The 20,387-nt window shown below is 32.4% G+C and overlaps 3 protein-coding genes across 3 annotated transcripts in view; 2 read left to right on the top strand and 1 right to left on the bottom strand.

The window, feature by feature from the left end:
- Positions 1-876: 876 nt before the first annotated feature.
- LOC105265679 (protein RCC2 homolog) lies at positions 877-7,257 on the top strand. Its single transcript, XM_011303299.1, has 4 exons — positions 877-1,488; positions 2,767-3,007; positions 4,214-5,061; positions 5,944-7,257. The coding sequence occupies exons 1-4, from the start codon at positions 1,288-1,290 to the stop codon at positions 6,112-6,114; spliced, it is 1,461 nt and encodes a 486-aa protein (XP_011301601.1). The 5' UTR covers positions 877-1,287; the 3' UTR covers positions 6,115-7,257.
- A 1,153-nt stretch (positions 7,258-8,410) lies between these two features.
- Positions 8,411-11,193, bottom strand: LOC105265670 (RAS oncogene family member Rab18). Its single transcript, XM_011303287.1, has 4 exons — positions 10,854-11,193; positions 10,547-10,664; positions 9,482-9,799; positions 8,411-8,673 (listed from the first exon to the last, which is right to left on the bottom strand). Exons 1-4 carry the CDS (start codon positions 10,919-10,921, stop codon positions 8,512-8,514), a joined length of 666 nt encoding a protein of 221 aa, XP_011301589.1. The 5' UTR covers positions 10,922-11,193; the 3' UTR covers positions 8,411-8,511.
- A 623-nt stretch (positions 11,194-11,816) lies between these two features.
- The window catches only part of RhoGAP93B (MyTH4 and RhoGAP_KIAA1688 domain-containing protein RhoGAP93B), a 39,136-nt gene continuing 30,565 nt past the window's right edge, over positions 11,817-20,387 (top strand). The window contains exons 1-3 of the mRNA XM_011303275.1: positions 11,817-12,582; positions 17,652-17,756; positions 17,887-18,025. Coding sequence (XP_011301577.1) covers positions 17,656-17,756; positions 17,887-18,025 — 240 coding nt within the window. The 5' untranslated portion in view covers positions 11,817-12,582; positions 17,652-17,655. The remainder of the gene's footprint in view (positions 12,583-17,651; positions 17,757-17,886; positions 18,026-20,387) is intronic.

Genomic DNA, 20,387 nt, shown 5'->3' with positions numbered 1-20,387 from the left:
ACAAGAGCTACGATACATAGACGATGTCTATTAGAGCGGAGTATTCGAAGCTGTCGAACAGTTTGATTTCGGGAATTTCGAAGAAAATTAAGATGGAAAATTGAATTAGTAACTTTTTAAATATTTGTCACCTTTAAACGCATTTCCTGTTGCATATTCTGTGTGACAGATTCATAAATAAGTAGTTTATTCATAACGTAATTGCAAAATGTGTTGGTTTGAAGATATTCCACTTAAAATAAATTTCGTTCATTATTTATAATTTTTTTTTTTAATGATTGAATTTCAATTATCAAACTAGCTCTTCGAGAGTCCTGTTTCTCTGCATGATTGAGAAAATTAATTTAAATACCATTTTCTGCGCTCCACTTGGTGAAATTTGAGTGGAAAAATAATCCATCAAATATCACTGGTGCCTCAGAATTAATCGGATATTTCCCGCGAAACTTCTCTATTTGCGAATAACCCTATCAAATTAATCAGAAAAACACCTGATGCATTTGGCATTCCCAACCGGGAAAATTTGACCCGATCTATCACAGACAACAAACCTATCAGAAGATAACTGATAATTCGAAGGTCTTGTGGTATTACTAGTTTTTCTTTCCGTCCAGCTTTTCAGTTTCATCTTCACCCAGAAAAAACAGAGATAACCCGAAAAATCATTGCTCAAAGCAAAAGGCAACTTCGAAAACAGGGAATCCCAACAGGTTTCCCGCCCTCAAGGAACCTATCTTACCATGAGAGGTAGAATAAAAATAAAAGAGATGATACAGAAACCGATATTTCCATCAACTGCCTAGTGTCATAGTTGTGTTGAATGGCTTGAATATTTCCAGTGTTAACAAAAGCCCCTCTTGGTTGCTCAACCCCTGTAACGATGGGGCGTCAGGAGGTTTCAACTTTCGAGCCTTTCAAGCAAACGTTCACCGAATTCTCCCTATCCTCCCCTCTCCCTCAACCAACACCAATGTAAAGTCATAATCCAGATGTATGAGAGAAAAGCTTTGGGAGGGGGTGAAGAAAAAAAAAGGAAACCCACGAAATATAAAGGGAAGAAACTTCATATGTGTTTGTGGATAATGTAATGGTATTGGTGTTGGGAACCCAAGCGATTAGCGTCGAGCATAACCACCGCAGTTTGATACACACTTGTAATATTTGTGTGTTGGGTGAAAAAAGTACTTCTACCAAATCGATTTTTCATTTGGTTTTACCTATATTAAATTAATAAAAGCTAACAGGATTAAGATCATAGGTTTTAAGTGAATTCATATCAGACTGATAATGTCGTCCAAGAGGAAAAATCCAGCTACAAAGAAGGGGAAGAATAAGTCGAGGAAAGTTGAGTATGATGAGGAGGATATTTCAAGTGAGCATGAGTCTGATCTTGAGGATGCCGACGCCGGCTCTAACGCTGATGCTGAGGACGCCAACGATGACGAAATCAACGATGTCTCTAACATTCCCGAATTGCGTGCACCTGAGGTAAATATTCATTACTTCATTAAATTTTCTTATTCCCAATGGACACTAGTCACTAGTAATTCTGATCCAATTACAAATTACCGATGCTTTTGATAGGCCAAATTAAATATTTTAATTAGCATTACTATTTCAGTATGGGTGCGAATAATAATGCCCAAGAGGACAAAAATTATAAATAATATCATCTCAACCACTAGTAAATTTTAAATAAATGAAAATATTACAGACGTCGACAGTTTTGAATGTGAATTGTTATTAAGCAATTAGTTGTTTTATTGATAAATTTATATTACTCAATACATAGCTAATGTACACTACTCGACGAAGATTACCATAAGGTCAAGTAGATTCAGAATATTAAATCAAATATTAAGGGAAATAATATCAAGCCTCTAGAAGGTCGAATCGGTCATTTTTAGATCGTGTTTATGTGTATGGAATAATTGTTATAATCCATCTGATTGTGGTTTAGATATTGAAAAATATTTGTTCCGTTGTTATTTCGAATGCGTTAGATTTCGAAATTGGGGACAACTCCATAATTGCGATCAAAACTTTACTTGATAATTAATCAATTATGAAATTGATAATTATTGATTAATTATTAAGATGCGCATTTGATTAGCTTTATAAATAGACGCGATTGACGATAATTAAAAAAATTCTTTAGGTTCCTCCAATAATTTCAATCTCTAGAAAATTATATCACTACTTTATTGCGCGAAAAATTGTTATATAAAAGAGATAATATCCCAGTTGTTGTAGATCGCGTTATTGTTTTATATTAAATTTTATGAAACAAAAGGTAACAATTGGTTGTTGTACAGAACCATTTTTTTTGCAAAAAAAACATTCAGTATATGTTATTCAATTTTATGTCTGGTAGAGAAACTCAGCCTTTTTGGAATATTCGATTCATTTCACTGGAAATAAAATATTATTTCGAACTATTTATTAATATTTATTCACTAGAGAGAACTATCAAGTCTTTTAAATCTGTATTTCTCTTTTCGAGTAATTTCCAGATATTTTTCACTGAACTCTCAATAATTATTAATATTTAAGAAGTAATCGAAATTCGTCTGTCTTCTGCTACATAATTTTCATAATTAAAACGTCATCAGGATTGTTTCAATATTATTATTGCTTAGAGAAATCCGTTTTGAATATAATAAACAATTCTGTCAAGTGAATGGATAATTTATTAAAAATAATGTTCTCTGTGTTGGAATACTGAAGTGAATTGTTGAAAGATGATGATTGATTTTTATTCAACAGGGTGGCTGGGGTAAACCAGGAACTTTCGTAATGTGTGGATTAACAAATTGGGATCAAGCTGGACGTAAAGCACCGCCGAAAGGCACAAAGGTGAACATTGGACGCAGCTTGTGGACGCCTCACACTTTCAAGAATCTCAATGGCGCCAGGGTTAGACTTGTCGTATCTGGCCCAGCTGCTTCTCACTGTGTCGTCGTCACAGAGGACGACAGGTGTCTCGTGTTCGGCAGAAATGACAAGGGTAATTTTACATCGACGCCTTAACAACAAACCCCGCGTAAATGCGAAAACACCGCAAAGTTCTCTAATCTCCCCGTATTTGCATTATTCATCCCAGTAATTATTCTTTTTCAACAAATAATTACCTCTTTTGGTCACATTTTTAGGGAATATTATAAACTACGAGAGTAATCCTTCAACAATTATTATAATTTTCTCAGTTAAATTTAGTAAATCTTCGACTTTTTCATTCTCACGCATTAATTATAGATTTGCGTTTTGAATTTGAACGACAGCTATAACCAGATTCGTAGAATTTACATTATGTACTGAATCTGAATGTGAATAATAATAATAATCATTTATGGATACTCATGGATTTATGAAGTTTAGTGTTTTGGGCAGTTGTTATAGAAACAAATCTCATTAATTGACGATGTAATACTAAGTAATTTCATAACGCAAAAGTCTTGCAGTAAATTTTTTTCATTCTTAAGATTATGCAATTAATCATTAGATCAAATGCCTCGGAGTTTCCCTCATTTAGTGATGCACAGCTATTTTGAAAACAAGTGATTTTCGCGGTGAAAAACTCCAAAGTTCTTTCTGTAATGAGATAAAAATAATGAAATATTTCTTGGCTCAGTGCAATGGCTCATTAATTCTCTATGAAATTATTTCAGAGAGGATTGAGCTATTTGAATGTGAAAATTAACATTTTTTCAAATATTAGATAATTGATGACGAATTAAATCATATTTAAGATTCTCATCTCCCTCTCTGTTCCACATGTTGGGGTAGAGTAATCTCTTTTCCAATTTCAATTAAGATTTCGCTTTCCTTTCTGATGCTGAACCGTCGTTCTTCTGTATGACATGACGTACAGTGAATATATTTTTAATCAATCCAATAATCCATAGTCCAAGATTTCGACTTAAATTCAGGGCACATGAGAATGTATATTTTAAGAATAATTATTCGAGTAGCAAACGAGAACGAAAAAGGCTGTTGATTCAGAATTCTTCAAATCCATTTCAAAGCTTCCCATTTCTGAATTCAAAATGAAGAAATGAAGAATTTTCCAGATGAAAAATAAAAAAGTGCTCTGTATAAAAATTCAAGCAAAAAAAAAGAGCGCAATTTTTTTTCCATATCCATAACTAATAACCGACGAATGCCATCTAATTGAAGTTAATAATTCCTTAAAAATTTGTGATTACTCCCCCAGGTCAATTAGGAGTAGGTGACACAAATCGTCGTGATGATCCAACCGAGGTGGAGGCCCTAAAAGGTCATACCGTGATCGCAGCAGCTTGTGGTCGGGCCCACACCCTATTCCTCACAAGTCGTGGACTAGTCTTTGGAGCTGGTGACAACAAGTTGGGACAATGTGGAGTTGGTAAATCAGACGCAATGATTCCAACAGCGACGAAAGTTAAATACGCAGGAGCTCCGATTGTCAAAGTGGGTTGTGGTGCTGAATTCTCGATGATTCTAGATATAAAGGGTGGACTCCATTCATTCGGATCTCCAGAGAATGGTCAACTCGGCCACAATACCGATGGAAAGTACTTCATTACAAGCACAAAGATGGCATTTCACTTTGAAAAATCACCAAAACGAATTGTCCTCTATGTGGAGAGGGGTAAAGATGGCCATGTAACGCCTCTGGATAGAGTTGAAATCACTGATTTCAGTTGTGGATATTATCACACTGTCGCCATTGACAGCAAGAGTCGTGCATTCTCATGGGGCTTTGGGGGAGTTGGGAGACTTGGACACAATGAACAAAAAGATGAACTTGTTCCACGATTAATCAAGTATCTTGAACCACCAAATCGTGGAGTCAGATCCGTCCACTGTGGTAGTACTTACAGTATTGTTATCAATGTTCATGGCACTGCACTCATGTTTGGACAGACTAAACGCACTGGAGAGGCTAATATGTATCCCAAGCCTATTCCTGATCTCTCTGGGTGGGAGATCAGGTGTGTTGGAGTCAGTCAGACCAGTGTTGTTGTTGCTGCTGATGAGTCGGTCATTGCTTGGGGAGCTAGTCCTACTTTCGGAGAACTTGTGAGTATTCATATTATTATTGTGCAAGTTAGGACATCTCCGCAATACTTATTATTATTAAATATTCTGCAATCTGCTATAGACATACTATTCATGATGATGATACGCTAAAGGGTTAAGGGTACGCTACAAAATCATTAACATCATTTCAATTACATCAACTTCATTTTGGGATAATTTAATGGATCACTAAAAATTGAAAAACACGATTATTTGATTTTTTAATTATGTCTATCGTTCTTCAATGCTCGTTGCATAAAATATCTTCCAAACTCGGTGTCTTTAGCGTATTGCGAAATATTTCACATTGAGAGCTAAACCGGAATTGTCTTAAACAAATGTGCAGAATGTACTGTTAAGTAAAAAATTGATTTACATGAGAGAAGTTATTTCAGTGGAGAATATTAATAAAATTTTTATGTCTCAGACAGTATTTTTTTTGGAAAGAATTGATGAAGGTGTGAAAATATACTTGTCTGTGTCAGTTATCTCGGTGAAGATTTAATTAAAATTAAATGATCTATTAAGGATATTCAGTTTTTAGCAACTCTGATTCTTTCATATTTGTGATGTCTATAGAAGACTAAAAATGAAAAAAAATATACCGATACGAATGGTTAGAGCTCGGGCATTAGACAATTACATCTTGCAATGAATCACGTTAACTACTATTATATAAAATCGGTGAAAATAATAGATTGATAAAGGAACTTCTAAAATTGACCGCTTCCATAACTTGAACAAATTTTGAAAACCCATTTTTCATCGTTTAATATTTTTTAGTTGACGAATAGAATATAAAATTATGAATATAATGTACAAGATCGACAAGTCGATTGTTAAATTCCAATATTTAATTTTGTTTTCCATTAATTTGCTTAGGGTTTTGGAGAGATGCGAAAATCATCAACAACTCCAATGGAAGTGAAAGCTCTGGAGGGTCTCTACATAACAGCAATAACCTGTGGACTTTCTCATACATTAATGATAGCTAGAGATGATACTGAAGAGGAGAGAGCCAAACTCGCTAAACTCGAAGTCTACTCGTGCTAAATTCCTCCCCTCGAACAATTTTCTTCGTTTTAAATTTTTTATCTTTTACAATTTTCATCGAACCGTGGAATTCAATATCAAAAGGAATATTTCAATTGAAAGCAGTGAAATCATCGAGACGAAATATCATCATAGTAACCATCGAAATATCTCGTTGACGAGTGAATTGAACATGCAAATGCCAAGAGAGATTTTTTTTTTAATAACTTTCTTTTTTTAGAATGACCTATCAATGTGAAGAATGCATCTAGTTTTTCCACTCTAATTGTTAAACTTGTCCTCGAAAAATGAACGAATAATTCCTGATTATGCCATAAAAATTCTCCAGTAAACTGAGTATTCCGATTAATTTGCAATTCCGCGGAATAAATGAACTGAGGAAATAATATATTTTGATACGTTCATATTTTTACCACTTTATGCAATTTCGCAAGAAATTTTCAGCCTAAATAAAATAGTCAAACCAGCACGACGACAATAGTTATCTGTACAATTGCTCATTCAATATTTGGGCAATTATATTTAATTCATTTTGACATCACCTTACAGGGTACCTGAGTCGTGGGCGCTTTTACATAATAGTAAAAATAATTTCTCCAATTGTTCTCATTGATTGAAATTTTGCATGTAAAATGATCAATCGAATTTTGAACAAATTTTATTCCATCAGAAAACTAGTATTTGTCAGAAATTGTGAAAATTATTGAGATGATGTAGATTTCATTTTGTAATTCTTGTTTATTTAGGAATTATCTCATAATCTTTCACCGTTTTCCGTTTTTTTTGTCTAGACTGCTAAAGAAATTCGGATAAAAAATTCCATTAATTTTGAAAAATGGTCTCAAAATCATTTGTTCACCGGGTAAATGCATAATTTAAGGAAAAGTTTGTGTTCCATCATTTATAATTGATATTCCATGGCATCACAGCGCGGAAGAAATAGGAATGTCAATTTATAATTTTAATTACATTTAATACGAATGAATCGAACTCTGCGTAGAAAAACATTCTATACTTCACATCAACGCCAGAAATCAGAAAATTTGAAATAAGGACGATCGTACATATTTATATTTAGGAGCAAAGTAGTTAAGCTCGTCTCATGCAGTGAAAAAGACAAACGAGTAAATGATAAACTAAAAAGGACTGAAACATTGGATGTAAACTTCATTAAAATGAGAACTGCCAGAACGAAATGTACAATTAAAATCACTCATCCATCCCCCAATGAATAACTTCCATGTAATATAACTAATTTTCACTATAGAGTTTTATGTGGTAGAACGAAATTAGATGTAGATTTTACTTTTAAAAATGAATTAAATTTCTTTTTTATTTTTACGCACAACTGTAATGGTACTTCAAGTAATGATTAAACTGCACTGGGAATAAACAAAAATCATTATTAATATTGGAAAGTCTCATTAGGTTTTTAAGTTGGTGATGTAAACGATGGATAAAGAAGGAAAATAAATACGATTTACTAATAAAATCGAATAGAATGAGTAATGCTTTCATCTTTAGTTTTAGATTTCGTAAAGTTTTTCTTGGAAGACAAGACTTCTGGATACGCTAACGCCCTATTAAAATTCCCTGCCAAAAAAACCTTTCAATCCTGAAATTATTATTTACTATTTATTTTTAATAACGCATACGATCAAACCTGAACAGAAAGAACCCTATACATAAATAACTTCAAATAAACCTAAATTTCAAATATAAATAGCCATTGCACTGCCTCACATGCAGCATGCAGATAACTACGGAAGTTTTAAAGAATTATCATGAAAATTTATTCATCGCAATGGTGAATTTTTAAATATACGAATTCAAATCCTTTGACGTATTTGAAATGTGTATGAGGAATAGATATAAAATTATGGCATCCAAAATGAGACACTGCGCGAGCGCGATTTTAATTAATAAATATAATATTACAAAAGCAATATGCGAACATCGAATTATTTGCTGTAATTCAAACGCAAGTAATTTTCGACGCAATTTAGTTACGATATAGTTCCCTGGGCTAAGTTATTCTAACGTAGTTATGTATTTGTTTAAAAAAATTCGGACGTACTCCTGGAATATCTGTGGAAGAATTAGGAGATTCATAGAGAAATTAAAAAACGGTTTCGAGCTCATGAATTTCATAAGGAAGTTCTTCAGATAAACTCAGATAAACTTCAGAGAATACTTCAACTTTGTAAATACTAAGCAAGAATTATGGAAAATTGTTGGACAATTGTTGTTAATAACAAATCAGTTTAAAATTTTATTATGAAAAAAGTGCGGTGACATCAATTCATTTTTCATTCAATTCAAGTAACTTATGTACAATACAAAATAAATAGCATTTATTGAGAAATTAAATGTGTAATAGGTCGTTATCATTTTGGATTAGAGCAAATTACAGTAGCAGCTTGACGTTGGATCTTGGGGTTCGTAGTCGTCTGTTAATCGAAGACCTCGTTTTCCTGAGCGTTGTCTCGGTCCACTGCCTCCAGGGCTGTTCAATCCTCTCGAACGTGTACATTCCCATAAACCGGGGGTTTGAATAATCTGAAAAAAATAATGGCTTCTGTCAGTGATGATAAATCATCATTTTTCAATAGTTTCAAATTGACAGATAAAATTTTATCAAGCTATGTGAATCTCAATGATTCTATTTGCATTTCTTTCCATTAATGTAATACAATTGAAAATTTTTGTTTTGCCTCGGACTCTCTTAGGATTTAATTGGCGTCCCTTGAAAAAATCCAGATGATGAAAATGTTTTTAATCTGTTAAATTACAATTAAGTTATATCTACACTATACAATAAGTTCAGATAAAAATAAATTGAAAAATTTGAATTCTCTGCTAAAAATTCAATTTTATCAACTGAACTCAATTCATTAATTATGTTCTTTCATTACAGAATGAAAAAAATTGAAGAAGTATAATTTATTCAGGAATTATTCTGTAAAACAAAAAATATTTTTTTTATAAAGCGTCATTTTTTTTTAATTATGATTTTCGGTGTAAACAAGAAATCCAATTTTTATAAAAAAAAGTGCGTGGTGCAATAAAGAAATTTATTCGCTAATTGCATCCACATTTTTAGAATAATAGTCTAATAACAATAACGATAGGATAAAACTTTGCTGATTCAAATAACAATTTCTTGGTGAATTATGTTTCCCATTATCTCTACAAAAACGTTTTCCTACCGATAAATTCCAAAAGAACCTGTGTAGAAAAAAAAGTCATCAAGGAATTGAGTTCCCTATATTCTATTATTAGATAAAAAAAATTATAGAATGTTTGGACAAGATGATAAAATCATCTTTACTGAAAATACCGAAACATTGTTGAGGTTTAATAATACCTTTTGCACGAGCTCTTCAAAGCAACACTTGACACCATCATCAGTTTTTGCACTGCTCTCGATATACAATGTCTGGTGTCTCCTAGCAAACGTCAGAGCTTCCTCAATCGAGACTTCTCTATTTGGCAAGTCAATTTTATTTCCCACTACCATTTTAACAATATCAATTTTATTGCAGTACGTGTTCAACTCCTCTAGCCACGTTTCTAGCTTGATAAATGTGTTCCTGTCTGTTACATCGTAGACCAATATAGCACCTTGGCCATCGCGGTAGTAACTTGGGGTCAGTGTTCGAAAACGTTCTTGGCCTGCAGTATCCTAAAAATGATTATCATTTAATTTGAAAAAATTATGATGAAAAAAGTTGAATATATTTGATAATAAACAACCATTTTATGTATTCGTATACCTGCCCGGAATTAGGCTATTCAAATTTTGGACTGTAAATATTATATGAAAGAAGAAAAATACATTTTTGCGTCAAATCTGTGAGTTTAGATAAATTATAAAATAATTAAAATCAATCAAACATTACACATTACATATTCCAATCTATTTTTAATAACAAAAGAAAAGATTCTGATAGGAAAAAAAAACAATTGCGATAGCATCTTAACGGAAAATTTTTGATAACTCTCAAAAGGACGGAAGGTTACATTGAATATAATATTATTTTTCATCTTGGTTTTAATGGAATTCGTCAATTGCTGCTTGCGACGAATTGTACATCAAAATGACGAATTAAGTAAAGATAATATAAAATATAATATTAATATCATATAATTGGATGAAAAGTAGCAATATCACTGAAGATCACTGAAGTAACAAAATAGTCATGATTTTTCAGCCCAAGTCATTAGAAGATTTTCTTCTCGAAATTTATTAAATAGAAACGATTATAATAAAAAATTTTGATAGCACAGAAAATCGTTTCATTTTTAACGTGTAAATTCATCAGAATTTTATGATTTTCCTAACTGGAAAGGGAAGGACTGAGAGCACAACTATCATCACTCAATTCATCGTAATTAATTTTGATTACAAATAATTTTTAACAATACGAACCCAAATTGCTAATTTTACTGTGTCTCCATCCAGTGTTATTTGTTTAGTTTTGTAGTCCATTCCCACTGTACTCTGCATGTTCTCGTAAAACTCATCCTCAGTGAACCTCAATAGAATACTGAACAAACAAGTTTCCTCATCACGTGAATATCATGATGAAATGAACAAGAATATTTTTTAAAATTCAACCATAAGTCCATCAAAATCGAAAGATCAAAACGCAATGTCATTGAATAAATGCAATCAACCGGAGTAATTGTGCAACTTATGCCTGTAATTAATATCAATTATTACATATCTTTCATACCTGGACTTTCCAACATTCGATTCTCCAATCATGAGGAGTTTTAAGGTCGTCAATACCTCTGGATCCATTGTTATTGATATGAATAGGTGTATCCTCGAAAACAATTGAGTTTTCACTGCAAAGAGAGTACACCTACCAATTGTGAGTCACTATTTGGAATGGAGTGAATATTATTAAACATTTAGTTTAACAAAATTTTGAATTTATTCAAAATAGCTTTGGGTGTGATAAAATTAATCCACCACGATGTAACAACTGGTAACAACGTCACTGTTACGCCGTGACAGACAATTCATTAAATTGCTTGTCCAATGAATTTGTTACTGCAAGGCCATTTCCTTATCAACAAAAATTACTCGGTTGTTATCATCAATTCCTGAATTATCCTCAAAACTCGAAATTCGAGGAAAGATTTCGAGAATCGAAATGTGTCATGAGCGATTTGGGAAATTGTATATTCTGTTAAAAAATAAAAATATTAAAAATTATAAAATTATATTATTCTTTTTTATTTCAATAAATACATTAGAGTATGTCAGTTTTGAGAATCTCCAAGGAATTTACGTAAACGAAATTTCAAGACTTAAAGTCTCGTCATTATTTTTCCTTAGAAACTAGCGGGTGAAAAACGATTTTTTTAATTACACCGGGCTTTTTTTAATTACAGCGCGCGTTCGTTCTCGTTTATAAAAATAGACGGGTGACGATAAAAATTAGTGAGTGATAGAATAACGATCAAATCTAAAAATATATTTTTTCACATCAATCGGATCCGCGTTTTTTCAGAAATTTCCAAAAAACGCGAAAATTGAGAGAATATCGAAATTATCTTCTGAGCAAATCGTATCTTATCTGAGGCCTTACCCTCTGCAGATGTCCCCACGACTTCTTTACCATCAGTTGAAACCAATCAAAAACCCCTTACCCCCCCTTCCCAAACGTTCGACATACACTTACACATAAAATGTCAAACATAGTACAAGATCTTGTAGTGCATTCCCCCACAGAGTCTCAGTCAGCAGCTAAACCTCTGTACAGTCCATCAAATTCCTCCAAACGTTCCCAAAAATAAAAATAAAATAAGAAAGTAAAAATGTGTGCAATCCCCAGTGAAAAAATTTCGTTAAAACCCGTGAAAATGTTCACCCCTGAAATATCCTGGAACTAGTGGAAGTGAAACCCTCGAGGACTCGATGCAAATGTACCACAACCCAAAGAAAACTCAAAAAAAACTTTAACACTGACAAATTGAACATTAAAAATGTAAATCGTACATTGAACACATGAGGAATGAATTTATCGTGTGAATATACCGAAAACCCACGTGTCTTCTGTCACTCATTAATGCAGAGGATTATAAACTGAAAGATGATGAGTGTGCGTTTGTATATGATATCGTGATATATCGGTGTTCTGAGAAAGATGGCCGACGGTGATAGGACGGGTTTCTACCCGTGCTCAGGCTAATGTGCAATTATTAGCTAAAACTAAAGGCTTTTATCATTATTTTTTCACCCTAGATTAGACAATCTACTAAGTACTTATCAATACACCGAGTTGGAGTGATAATTGTGAAAAGATTTTGGGGAATGTGAAATAGTGAGGGTGAGGTTTAAGGGCGGAAGTTGAAGGAAAAGGTTCAACTAGGGTTCCTACTATTGTGCTTTTTTTTTTTTCTCTATTGTTAGTGTTGTTTATTTTTTCTTCGAGGCAACGAGGAAACACTGAGGTGAGACTATTTTTCATCTTTTAATTGATTTTTAGGGGTGGCTTTTGGGCTCGAGGCCATCCATGCATTTTGTAGAGGTGGCACGGGGTTGATAGGTTAATAAGTTATCGTGGGAGAGTTTATTGCTTGTGGTAATCGATCATTGTTTCTTTCAGTTGAACTTTTTTTGCGGATTTTTCGATTTGTTTTTTTGGGGGGATCTTTGAGATTTTTATTTTAGAAATTGAGGGAAATGAGAGGGGTGGGGGTGAAAAATGGGGTGGGACTTTCCGGGGTGGGTCCTTGACATAGAATTTGGAGACAGCCGCATGCAGTGAGAGCAAAATACTTCTAAATTTATTTACTTCTGTCACTTTAATTCACTTGACACCAGTAGATGTATAAATATTCGTATATTTATAAATATTTATATAATGTATAAATATTTGCATTTTAAATGTGTAGATTTCCCTGTAGTTGCTAAATTCATTTGGGAAAAGCAATTATTTTTCTGGGCGTATTCTTGGGTTAATTCGAACCATTTTGAGAGATTCTCAAAATTTTGAGAGAAAAAATCCGATTATAGAACTTCAACGTTGAAAATCAATCCTCATTTCAAGGAAAAACGGAATTGAAGTTCGAAATACTAATATCTTTTGTGCTACTTGGAAGTTGAACAGATGATGGTTTGAATACCATGGGAAATTCAGTTAGAATTACAAGCAAACGTGCATTACATTTAATTTATCACTTATCCATTCAATAAACAAAATCCAACAATCGCCTAAATCCGTGTGTGTTTTATAGAAAAGATGAAAGCTACAAAAAAGGTATCGATAAAAATATTATCTTCCTTCAATTTCGGGGAATGAATTGGAAACTGGCCCAAAAAAAAAACACTTATCCTACAATGAGAGAAAAATTTTCTCTAGTCAAAAATATTTACGAAGAAAATATATTTGGCGTTAGGAAGTGTTAGGGGAGTATTTACACAGTGACTGCCGGATTTACTGGTGGTTAGTAAATATTATTGGCTAAAGAAAATTTGAATCCCAAATGTATTTTAGGCTAAAAAGATAAAATTTAAACAAAAGTCGACGTTCAATAGATAGTATATCGACAGCCGGGCCTTAACTTGAAAATTCTTACTTTATTGTTAAACCCTAAAATGGAGGATTACTAAAAGTAATTCTGAAACAGCAATCATCTTTTTTATGTGGGCATTAAATTTTTTGGGTATTTCCATGATTAGAAAATGCTAAAACGAATATCAGATTGTTCTTTTTGGAATGAATCGGTATTATTTATAATTCAATTGTTTTTTTTTCACGCGGGTTTGTTGGTGGGAAGTGTAACGAGTGGTATGTAATGGGTATATACTTTCTCAGCCTCGTTGGAGCCAATTAAATTGACAAGGGAGAGCAATAACATGGGTGTATGACATCAGCTTCACTATCGTTCTCATTGTGTTAGGGACGTCAATTCTAGTTTTCTTGGATAAATGTAGAATATATAGAGGAGATGAGTTGAATGATGTATATTTATTCTTTTATTGGAATTATTTTATTGGAATTATTCTTTCTATTGGAAGAATTACAATGGATTTTATCAGTTTCCGGAAGTGATAGCCACTGGGACCTCCGATTTTTCAAATGATTTATTGCCTTTTTTTTTGTGCAGTGGCTCACACGGTTCAGGCATGAAAAATACTAGTGTTTAGGTCGAACAGGATTTTAACTGATTTTTCACTTGACGTAATCTCTCACTCTTCGTTTTTATTTGGAAAAAATTCTGAGTCATTTAATCGTCTCAATTAGGAGGGAGAGTGATGAAGTGTCAGGCAAGCTTTCTGGGTAATTTATGAAGCTTTTTTTAAAATAGAGTTTTGCTAATTTAGTTCATCATTGGGAAAATTAAAAGGTAAAAAAGTAGTTGCAGTTTCAGAGAGAATTTTCCGTTTGTTGCAGCAATCTTTACGGGAATGATTCAGTAATGGAAAAGAAGTCATTAACTATAAAAAGTTTGCTAATTATGTAATTATCTCATGAATGGCTGATTGAATGAGAGGATGTGGAAAGCCCTTTTGTTGTTTATGAAGTTTTTTACTAAAGCGGTCTTAACAATTATTCTCTACTACATTACTCAGATAATTTAACAATTCATAATTATGAAATTGCAAGTTTAACAATTGCAATTGCAAACTCGGTAATGAGGTGAAACATTTCTTCTATTACGCCTTTAGGACCTTTCATAATTATTGAGAAAGTATTGAAAAGATTACAAAATCTAAATTTTTTAATTATAAATTTGTTGATTAATTGGTGTTACAAGAGTTTGCAATTGTCGATAAAAGTTAAAATACAGACAGAATCTTTACAGTTTTGAGGAACAAAGTGATTTTTTTAGAAAAAAAATTAATGAAAAAAAGGTCTTGACCACGAGCAATTTTTCTAAAAGTAAACTTCCTAATTTCTCTAAACTTAGCACTGCAAAACATTAATTAATAATATCGAACAATGCCTCAATTTTTTTCAATTATTCATGCTAAAAATGAAAATGTAAAATGACTTCCCAACAAAACAATTGCGCCTTTCCTAAATTCCGAGTAATAATTACCTTAAGGCCCGGGTGGACCATCAATCGAACGTCATCTTTTGTTTAAATTTGATCTTTTTAGCCGAAAATATATTAAAATTTTGGATTAATGGACATAAAAAAATAATGAAAAAAAAGAGGTAAAATTATTGAAGGGCGCTAAAGAGCGATATTGTTTAAAAGAGGTCTACCAACTTTACTAAAAAATAATAAAAAATACGTAGCTCATTATATATGTTATATATAGATGTATATATATCTGATATATAATTGCGGCCACAAATGCAATGTGTCACATCATGGTAAGCTACGTATTTTTTATCATTTATTAGTAAACTTGATAGATCCCTTTTAAACAATATCGCTCTTTAACGCCCTTCAATAATTTTTCCTCTCTTTTTTCATTATTTTTTTATGTCCATTCAAGTGCTTCCCGCAACACAAATTTGATCACAAATTTTAATGTATTTTAGGCTAAAATGATCAAATTTAAACCTCCAGAAAAATTATAGATAGAATTATAGATAATTATAGATACATAGATAGATAGATATTTATTCATTGATGCTACTTTACAGTTTTACATCGCTATCCAGAAAAATGATCGTTTTCCATTTTCGAGATTACGACTTTGCACTTTTTCCATGAAAGTTCTGGATTTCTGTGAAAAGATAGCGAAAAAGTTTCTCCAGAATCCGAGAAAAGTCAGCAGTTAAATCATCTCTAAAATATTCCACGTACCACTCAAGAAGATTGCCAAGAAAATGCATAAAAGATCCGATAATGTAATAATTGTAAAAGTAGAGTAGCACAGGTCACAATTGTGAAGTCGTGGCGAGTAGCAATCCATTGTAAACCGTCAAGAAGATATCATAGGTCTATTGCTCAAATTTCTGTATACAACTTCCAAAGATGAAACGAGTCTAAAGAGAGAAACCACTGCATTACTACCCCTTGGAAAATATTGATTCTTGCTCTAATTTGCTCTACAGGCTTCTTTCCTCAGATGTATTTCCATTTCTTGAAACTTTACAAAAAGACCTCCCTTTGAGTCTTTGATGTACAAGAAATGCACGTCGAAACATTTTCTGTTAAAAAAATATCAAAAACCGTCATCAGCAATATTTTAATCAAAAAATAATTTCGTTAAAAATCTGCTAACTAATCCTAACATAACACACATTTCGGATAAATAATTAAAAAATAACTGATTATTATTATTAATTTTCTCTTGATGTAAAACTGTAAAGTAGCATCAATAAATCAATATTTATCTATTAATTAATTCTCACATCTTCTTCGCCATCAAACATTATTGTTAAACTTCAGGGAGTTAAATTTGAAAATAAAAAAGATTTGTTACACCTTGAGATGAAAAATATTTTCGCGATATTTAAGGCCCGAGTGGATTATCTATCGAACGTCGACTTTTGTTTAAATTTTATCTTTTTAACCTAAAATACATTAAAATTTGGGATTAATTTTGCGTTGCGGGAAGCATTTGAATGGACAGGAAAAAATAATGAAAAAAAAGGGGAAAAATTATTGAAGGGCGCTAAAGATCGATATTATTTAAAAGGGATTTACCAAGTTTGCTAAAAAATAATAAAAAATACGTAGCTTACTATTGCATCTAGCTGTCTCTCAATCTTCTGGAGGGCAATGGTATGCTGCGTAATTTTTATTATTTTTTTGTAAACTTGGTAGACCCCTTTTAAACAATATCGCTATTTAGTGCCCTTCAATAATTTTTTCTCTTTTTTTTCATTATTTTTTTATAACCATTCGAGTAGCTCCCGCTACACAAATTTGATCCCAAATATAAATGCATTTTAGGCTAAAGAGATAAAATTTAAACAAAAGATAGTCCACCAGGGCCTCAATCTTTTAATTCCGTATTTCTCCCATGGAGTCATTTTAAGAAGTTCTCCATTAGGTTTCGGTCATTTCAATTAAGTTGCTCTGGAAAATTATCCGTAATTAATTATAATTATTATCATTAAAAGATTCAGCTCTGGCTTGTCAACCAGAAAAATCGTATACAATTCATTCTCCCTAGGCCAGTGAAAAAAGAAATGCCTGGTATTTTTTTACCGGCCTAGGTATATAATATACCATTATATAGAGCTTCATAAATGTTTAAAAAATTTAAATCAACTCATATAATTCATTTCAAGTCTATTTCAAAATATATTTTTTGGATGTACTAACTATAACGCAATTATACTAACTTGTTAATCATACTCATGACAGAAAACTTGTTTCGAAGAATTGACAAAATTGATTGAAATGAGAAAAAAAATGACTCATTTAGCTGATGAGAATGTGGGATATCCTGAATTGCTCTGCATATTTAATGAAATATTATTGGATTTCCGTAACAATTTGCATGACGAACTATTGGATAATCTCGCGGCAGGGTTGGAAAAGCCAGTAAAATCCAGAAAACTTTTCATTGATAATTCATATATTCGTTTTTTTCATTAACATTACAGCAGAATGGAATGGGTGGAGATAATCGAGCCTCGAACCAAAGAGCACATGTACGCCAATCTGACGACCGGTGAATGTGTCTGGGATCCTCCACCGGGAGTTCATGTGTACGTGAGAATTTTTTTACACACCTAAACTTCAGTGATTATTTTATAGACCCGTAGGCTTTTATTGATTCTACAGGGGTTTCCCATTGGTACCGAGGATGTGACTTTTTTTCTCTTGATTCTATTACAGGAAGAAGACAGACAACAATCAATGGTGGGAGTTGTTCGATCAAAATACCTCGAGATTTTATTATTACAATGCAACGTCACAGAAAACTGTGTGGCATCGGCCAACAGACTGCGATATTATCCCGTTGGCAAAACTTCAGGTAAACCACAATTAATTTAATTCTTTAAAATTTAATGCATGAGTTAATTATTTATTTTTACTTTGATGATAATTATTGTTAACTAGAGATAAACGCGCTACGCGCGCGTATTGTTATTTTTGTGGTACTACTACATGAATTTCTATTTCGTTTTTTAACGATAGATATATAAGAATCGGAATTCAATTTTTTTTAATAAAATGAATATATATAAATAATAATAATAATAATAATAATAATAATAATAATAATAATAATAATAATAATAATAATGTATAATAATATATAGTTATATATATATATATATATATTTATATATATTATTATATATCGAATAAACCGGCTTGAAAAAACGTTACATCGGATTTTTTTTTAAGGGATGTCTGTACGACATGGCACTCACTATATAGGCGAAATATATTCATTATACGTTTATATCTTCCGGTTAAAATTGCAATATATCAGATATATATTTGGTGGATACATTAAATATATTTGCGCGAGTGTAGCCTCGTAAAATCGTTATTTTTTTAATAGATTTTGATAATATTGATAATAATATTTCCTATATTAGAGAGTAAAAGTCCCCCTGACAGTAGTTTGAAAAAATGTGGATGGAGAATATCAGAGAGTAATTTCACATTCGTTTAGAAGAGACTTGCGGAGAGGAAAGGGAAATTCTTTGAAGACTAGAGGTTTCATGTAAATTTACTCTATTATTGGCACAATCAAAACCGTGAGAGAAAAATTGGAATGATTTTGCAGTAGTTTGTCAAAATTATCTGACATTTCCTGACAGCTTCGTCACTTAGGAACGATTGTGTGAAGTTTTCTGAAATTTCCGAGAGGTTTTTCTGGTAAATTTCGCGCACTCCTAGGTAGGGAAGCTCGGGGAGAAAATATGCGACTAATTTTTAAATGCGAATGATGTCTGACGGATTATTTTACCACTCGGATATCGGCCAAGACTAATTTAGAAATTGTGAAATGAAATAATTTACGAAGCATACATAATGAAATTAATTTATTTTTCAACGGGATTTCTCGCTTTTTTGTTTATCTCGCGAAATATTCACCGTGAAATGGGTTGAGAGGTGAAAAACTTTTGAAAAGCTACTAGTTAATTCCCGTCTAAATTTTTCAGGAATTAAATATAAGATGATTTTTTTTCTGACATTCACTGGATTTATCGTGTGCTGGTGATCATGAGAGATTTCATTAAAATCGAAAAGCTTTCCAACCGAAAAAACTTCTCGAAGTAAAAGGAGAATCTGAACTTTCGTATTTCGATCCGAAAATGTTTATCCATTTGTCATTCAATATCCGCAGAGAAATACCCATTATTTAAAATATAAAAATTAAACGGTAAATTACGCTAATAAAAAAAATGTCGAGGGCAAGTGTTTGCAGGTAATGAAAATCTTCATGAGAATTCAGCTCCAGTGATTCCTTTCAAAATGTCTCATTAAGGTATTTCATATCATAACTCTACAGATAAGTCATATGTCCCCGGAGTATTTTGCTATTTAGCTGGGAAATGTCACCCACATCCCTTTAAATTCCTGCGGTTTCCATAAATTTAAGATCTACTTCACTCGGATAAGCATTCCACGAATAACCGGAAAGATCCTGCTAAACAGTGAACTCTCAAATAGAGAAGAATTTCTGTTATTTTACTTACATTACCATAATTCCCAAAACTTCTTCTATTTACCCAACTCAAAAATCGCTTCTACCTCTCCACCATTCCTCACCCAAATTTTTTCCCTGATTCTCAGCACTTGGAAGTATGACTGACTGGCGCGTCTCTTTCTAAATCTAAAAATAGATTAATTTTGGCTGGTGAAAAAGATCAGTCTCGGGCTTGAGAATCCGTGGTACCTAAAATGTATATCAAGAAATAACTTGAGTGTCTCTTAACCCTGAAAACAAGACTCAAGGGGAGAGGAAAAGGGCCGACATGAAGTTTATGATTTAGCAGCTCGGAAAAGATTTATATTTGCTTCCTCTAAATGTTTTACTCGCTGAGAACTTTCACCTGCAATATTTTCTCATTTCTTTTAGCCTCGGTTCGAATCATTACAGCGAAACGCAATGTTTATTTCCGGGTTCTGGTTAATCTGTTTAATGTTGTTGAAAATGAGTTATTCGCGGATGCTGGAGGAAAACATTGAGAACAAAGTTTTTTTAATTCACTAGCATTTGGTCCGCGTGTTAAAAAAACATTTTATTACTATTATTATTTATTTAACTATCACACAAGGGTGATCTCCCTATGACAGTGAGATTCATCCATACACATATAAAAAATCTAATTATAATTATTTTAAGTATCAACCAATCTATAAATTGGTGAGCGTGG

The sequence above is a fragment of the Fopius arisanus genome, unplaced genomic scaffold (genome assembly GCF_000806365.1).
Source record: "Fopius arisanus strain USDA-PBARC FA_bdor unplaced genomic scaffold, ASM80636v1 scaffold00002, whole genome shotgun sequence".
In the NCBI taxonomy this organism is placed as follows: domain Eukaryota; kingdom Metazoa; phylum Arthropoda; class Insecta; order Hymenoptera; family Braconidae; genus Fopius; species Fopius arisanus.
The sequence above is the reverse complement of the archived record's forward strand: the minus strand, read 5'-3'. Positions and strand labels throughout refer to the sequence as shown.

Coding starts and splice junctions, on each gene's coding strand:
- LOC105265670 (XM_011303287.1), bottom strand. CDS start 10,921: ATGGATCCAGAGGTATTGACGACCTTAAAACTCCTCATGATTGGAGAA. Junction 10,665..10,853: donor TCGAATGTTGGAAAGTCCAG/GTATGAAAGATA, acceptor TTGTTTGTTCAG/TATTCTATTGAGGTTCACTG. Junction 9,800..10,546: donor CAGTAAAATTAGCAATTTGG/GTTCGTATTGTT, acceptor AATCATTTTTAG/GATACTGCAGGCCAAGAACG.
- LOC105265679 (XM_011303299.1), top strand. CDS start 1,288: ATGTCGTCCAAGAGGAAAAATCCAGCTACAAAGAAGGGGAAGAATAAG. Junction 1,489..2,766: donor CCGAATTGCGTGCACCTGAG/GTAAATATTCAT, acceptor TTTATTCAACAG/GGTGGCTGGGGTAAACCAGG. Junction 5,062..5,943: donor GTCCTACTTTCGGAGAACTT/GTGAGTATTCAT, acceptor TAATTTGCTTAG/GGTTTTGGAGAGATGCGAAA.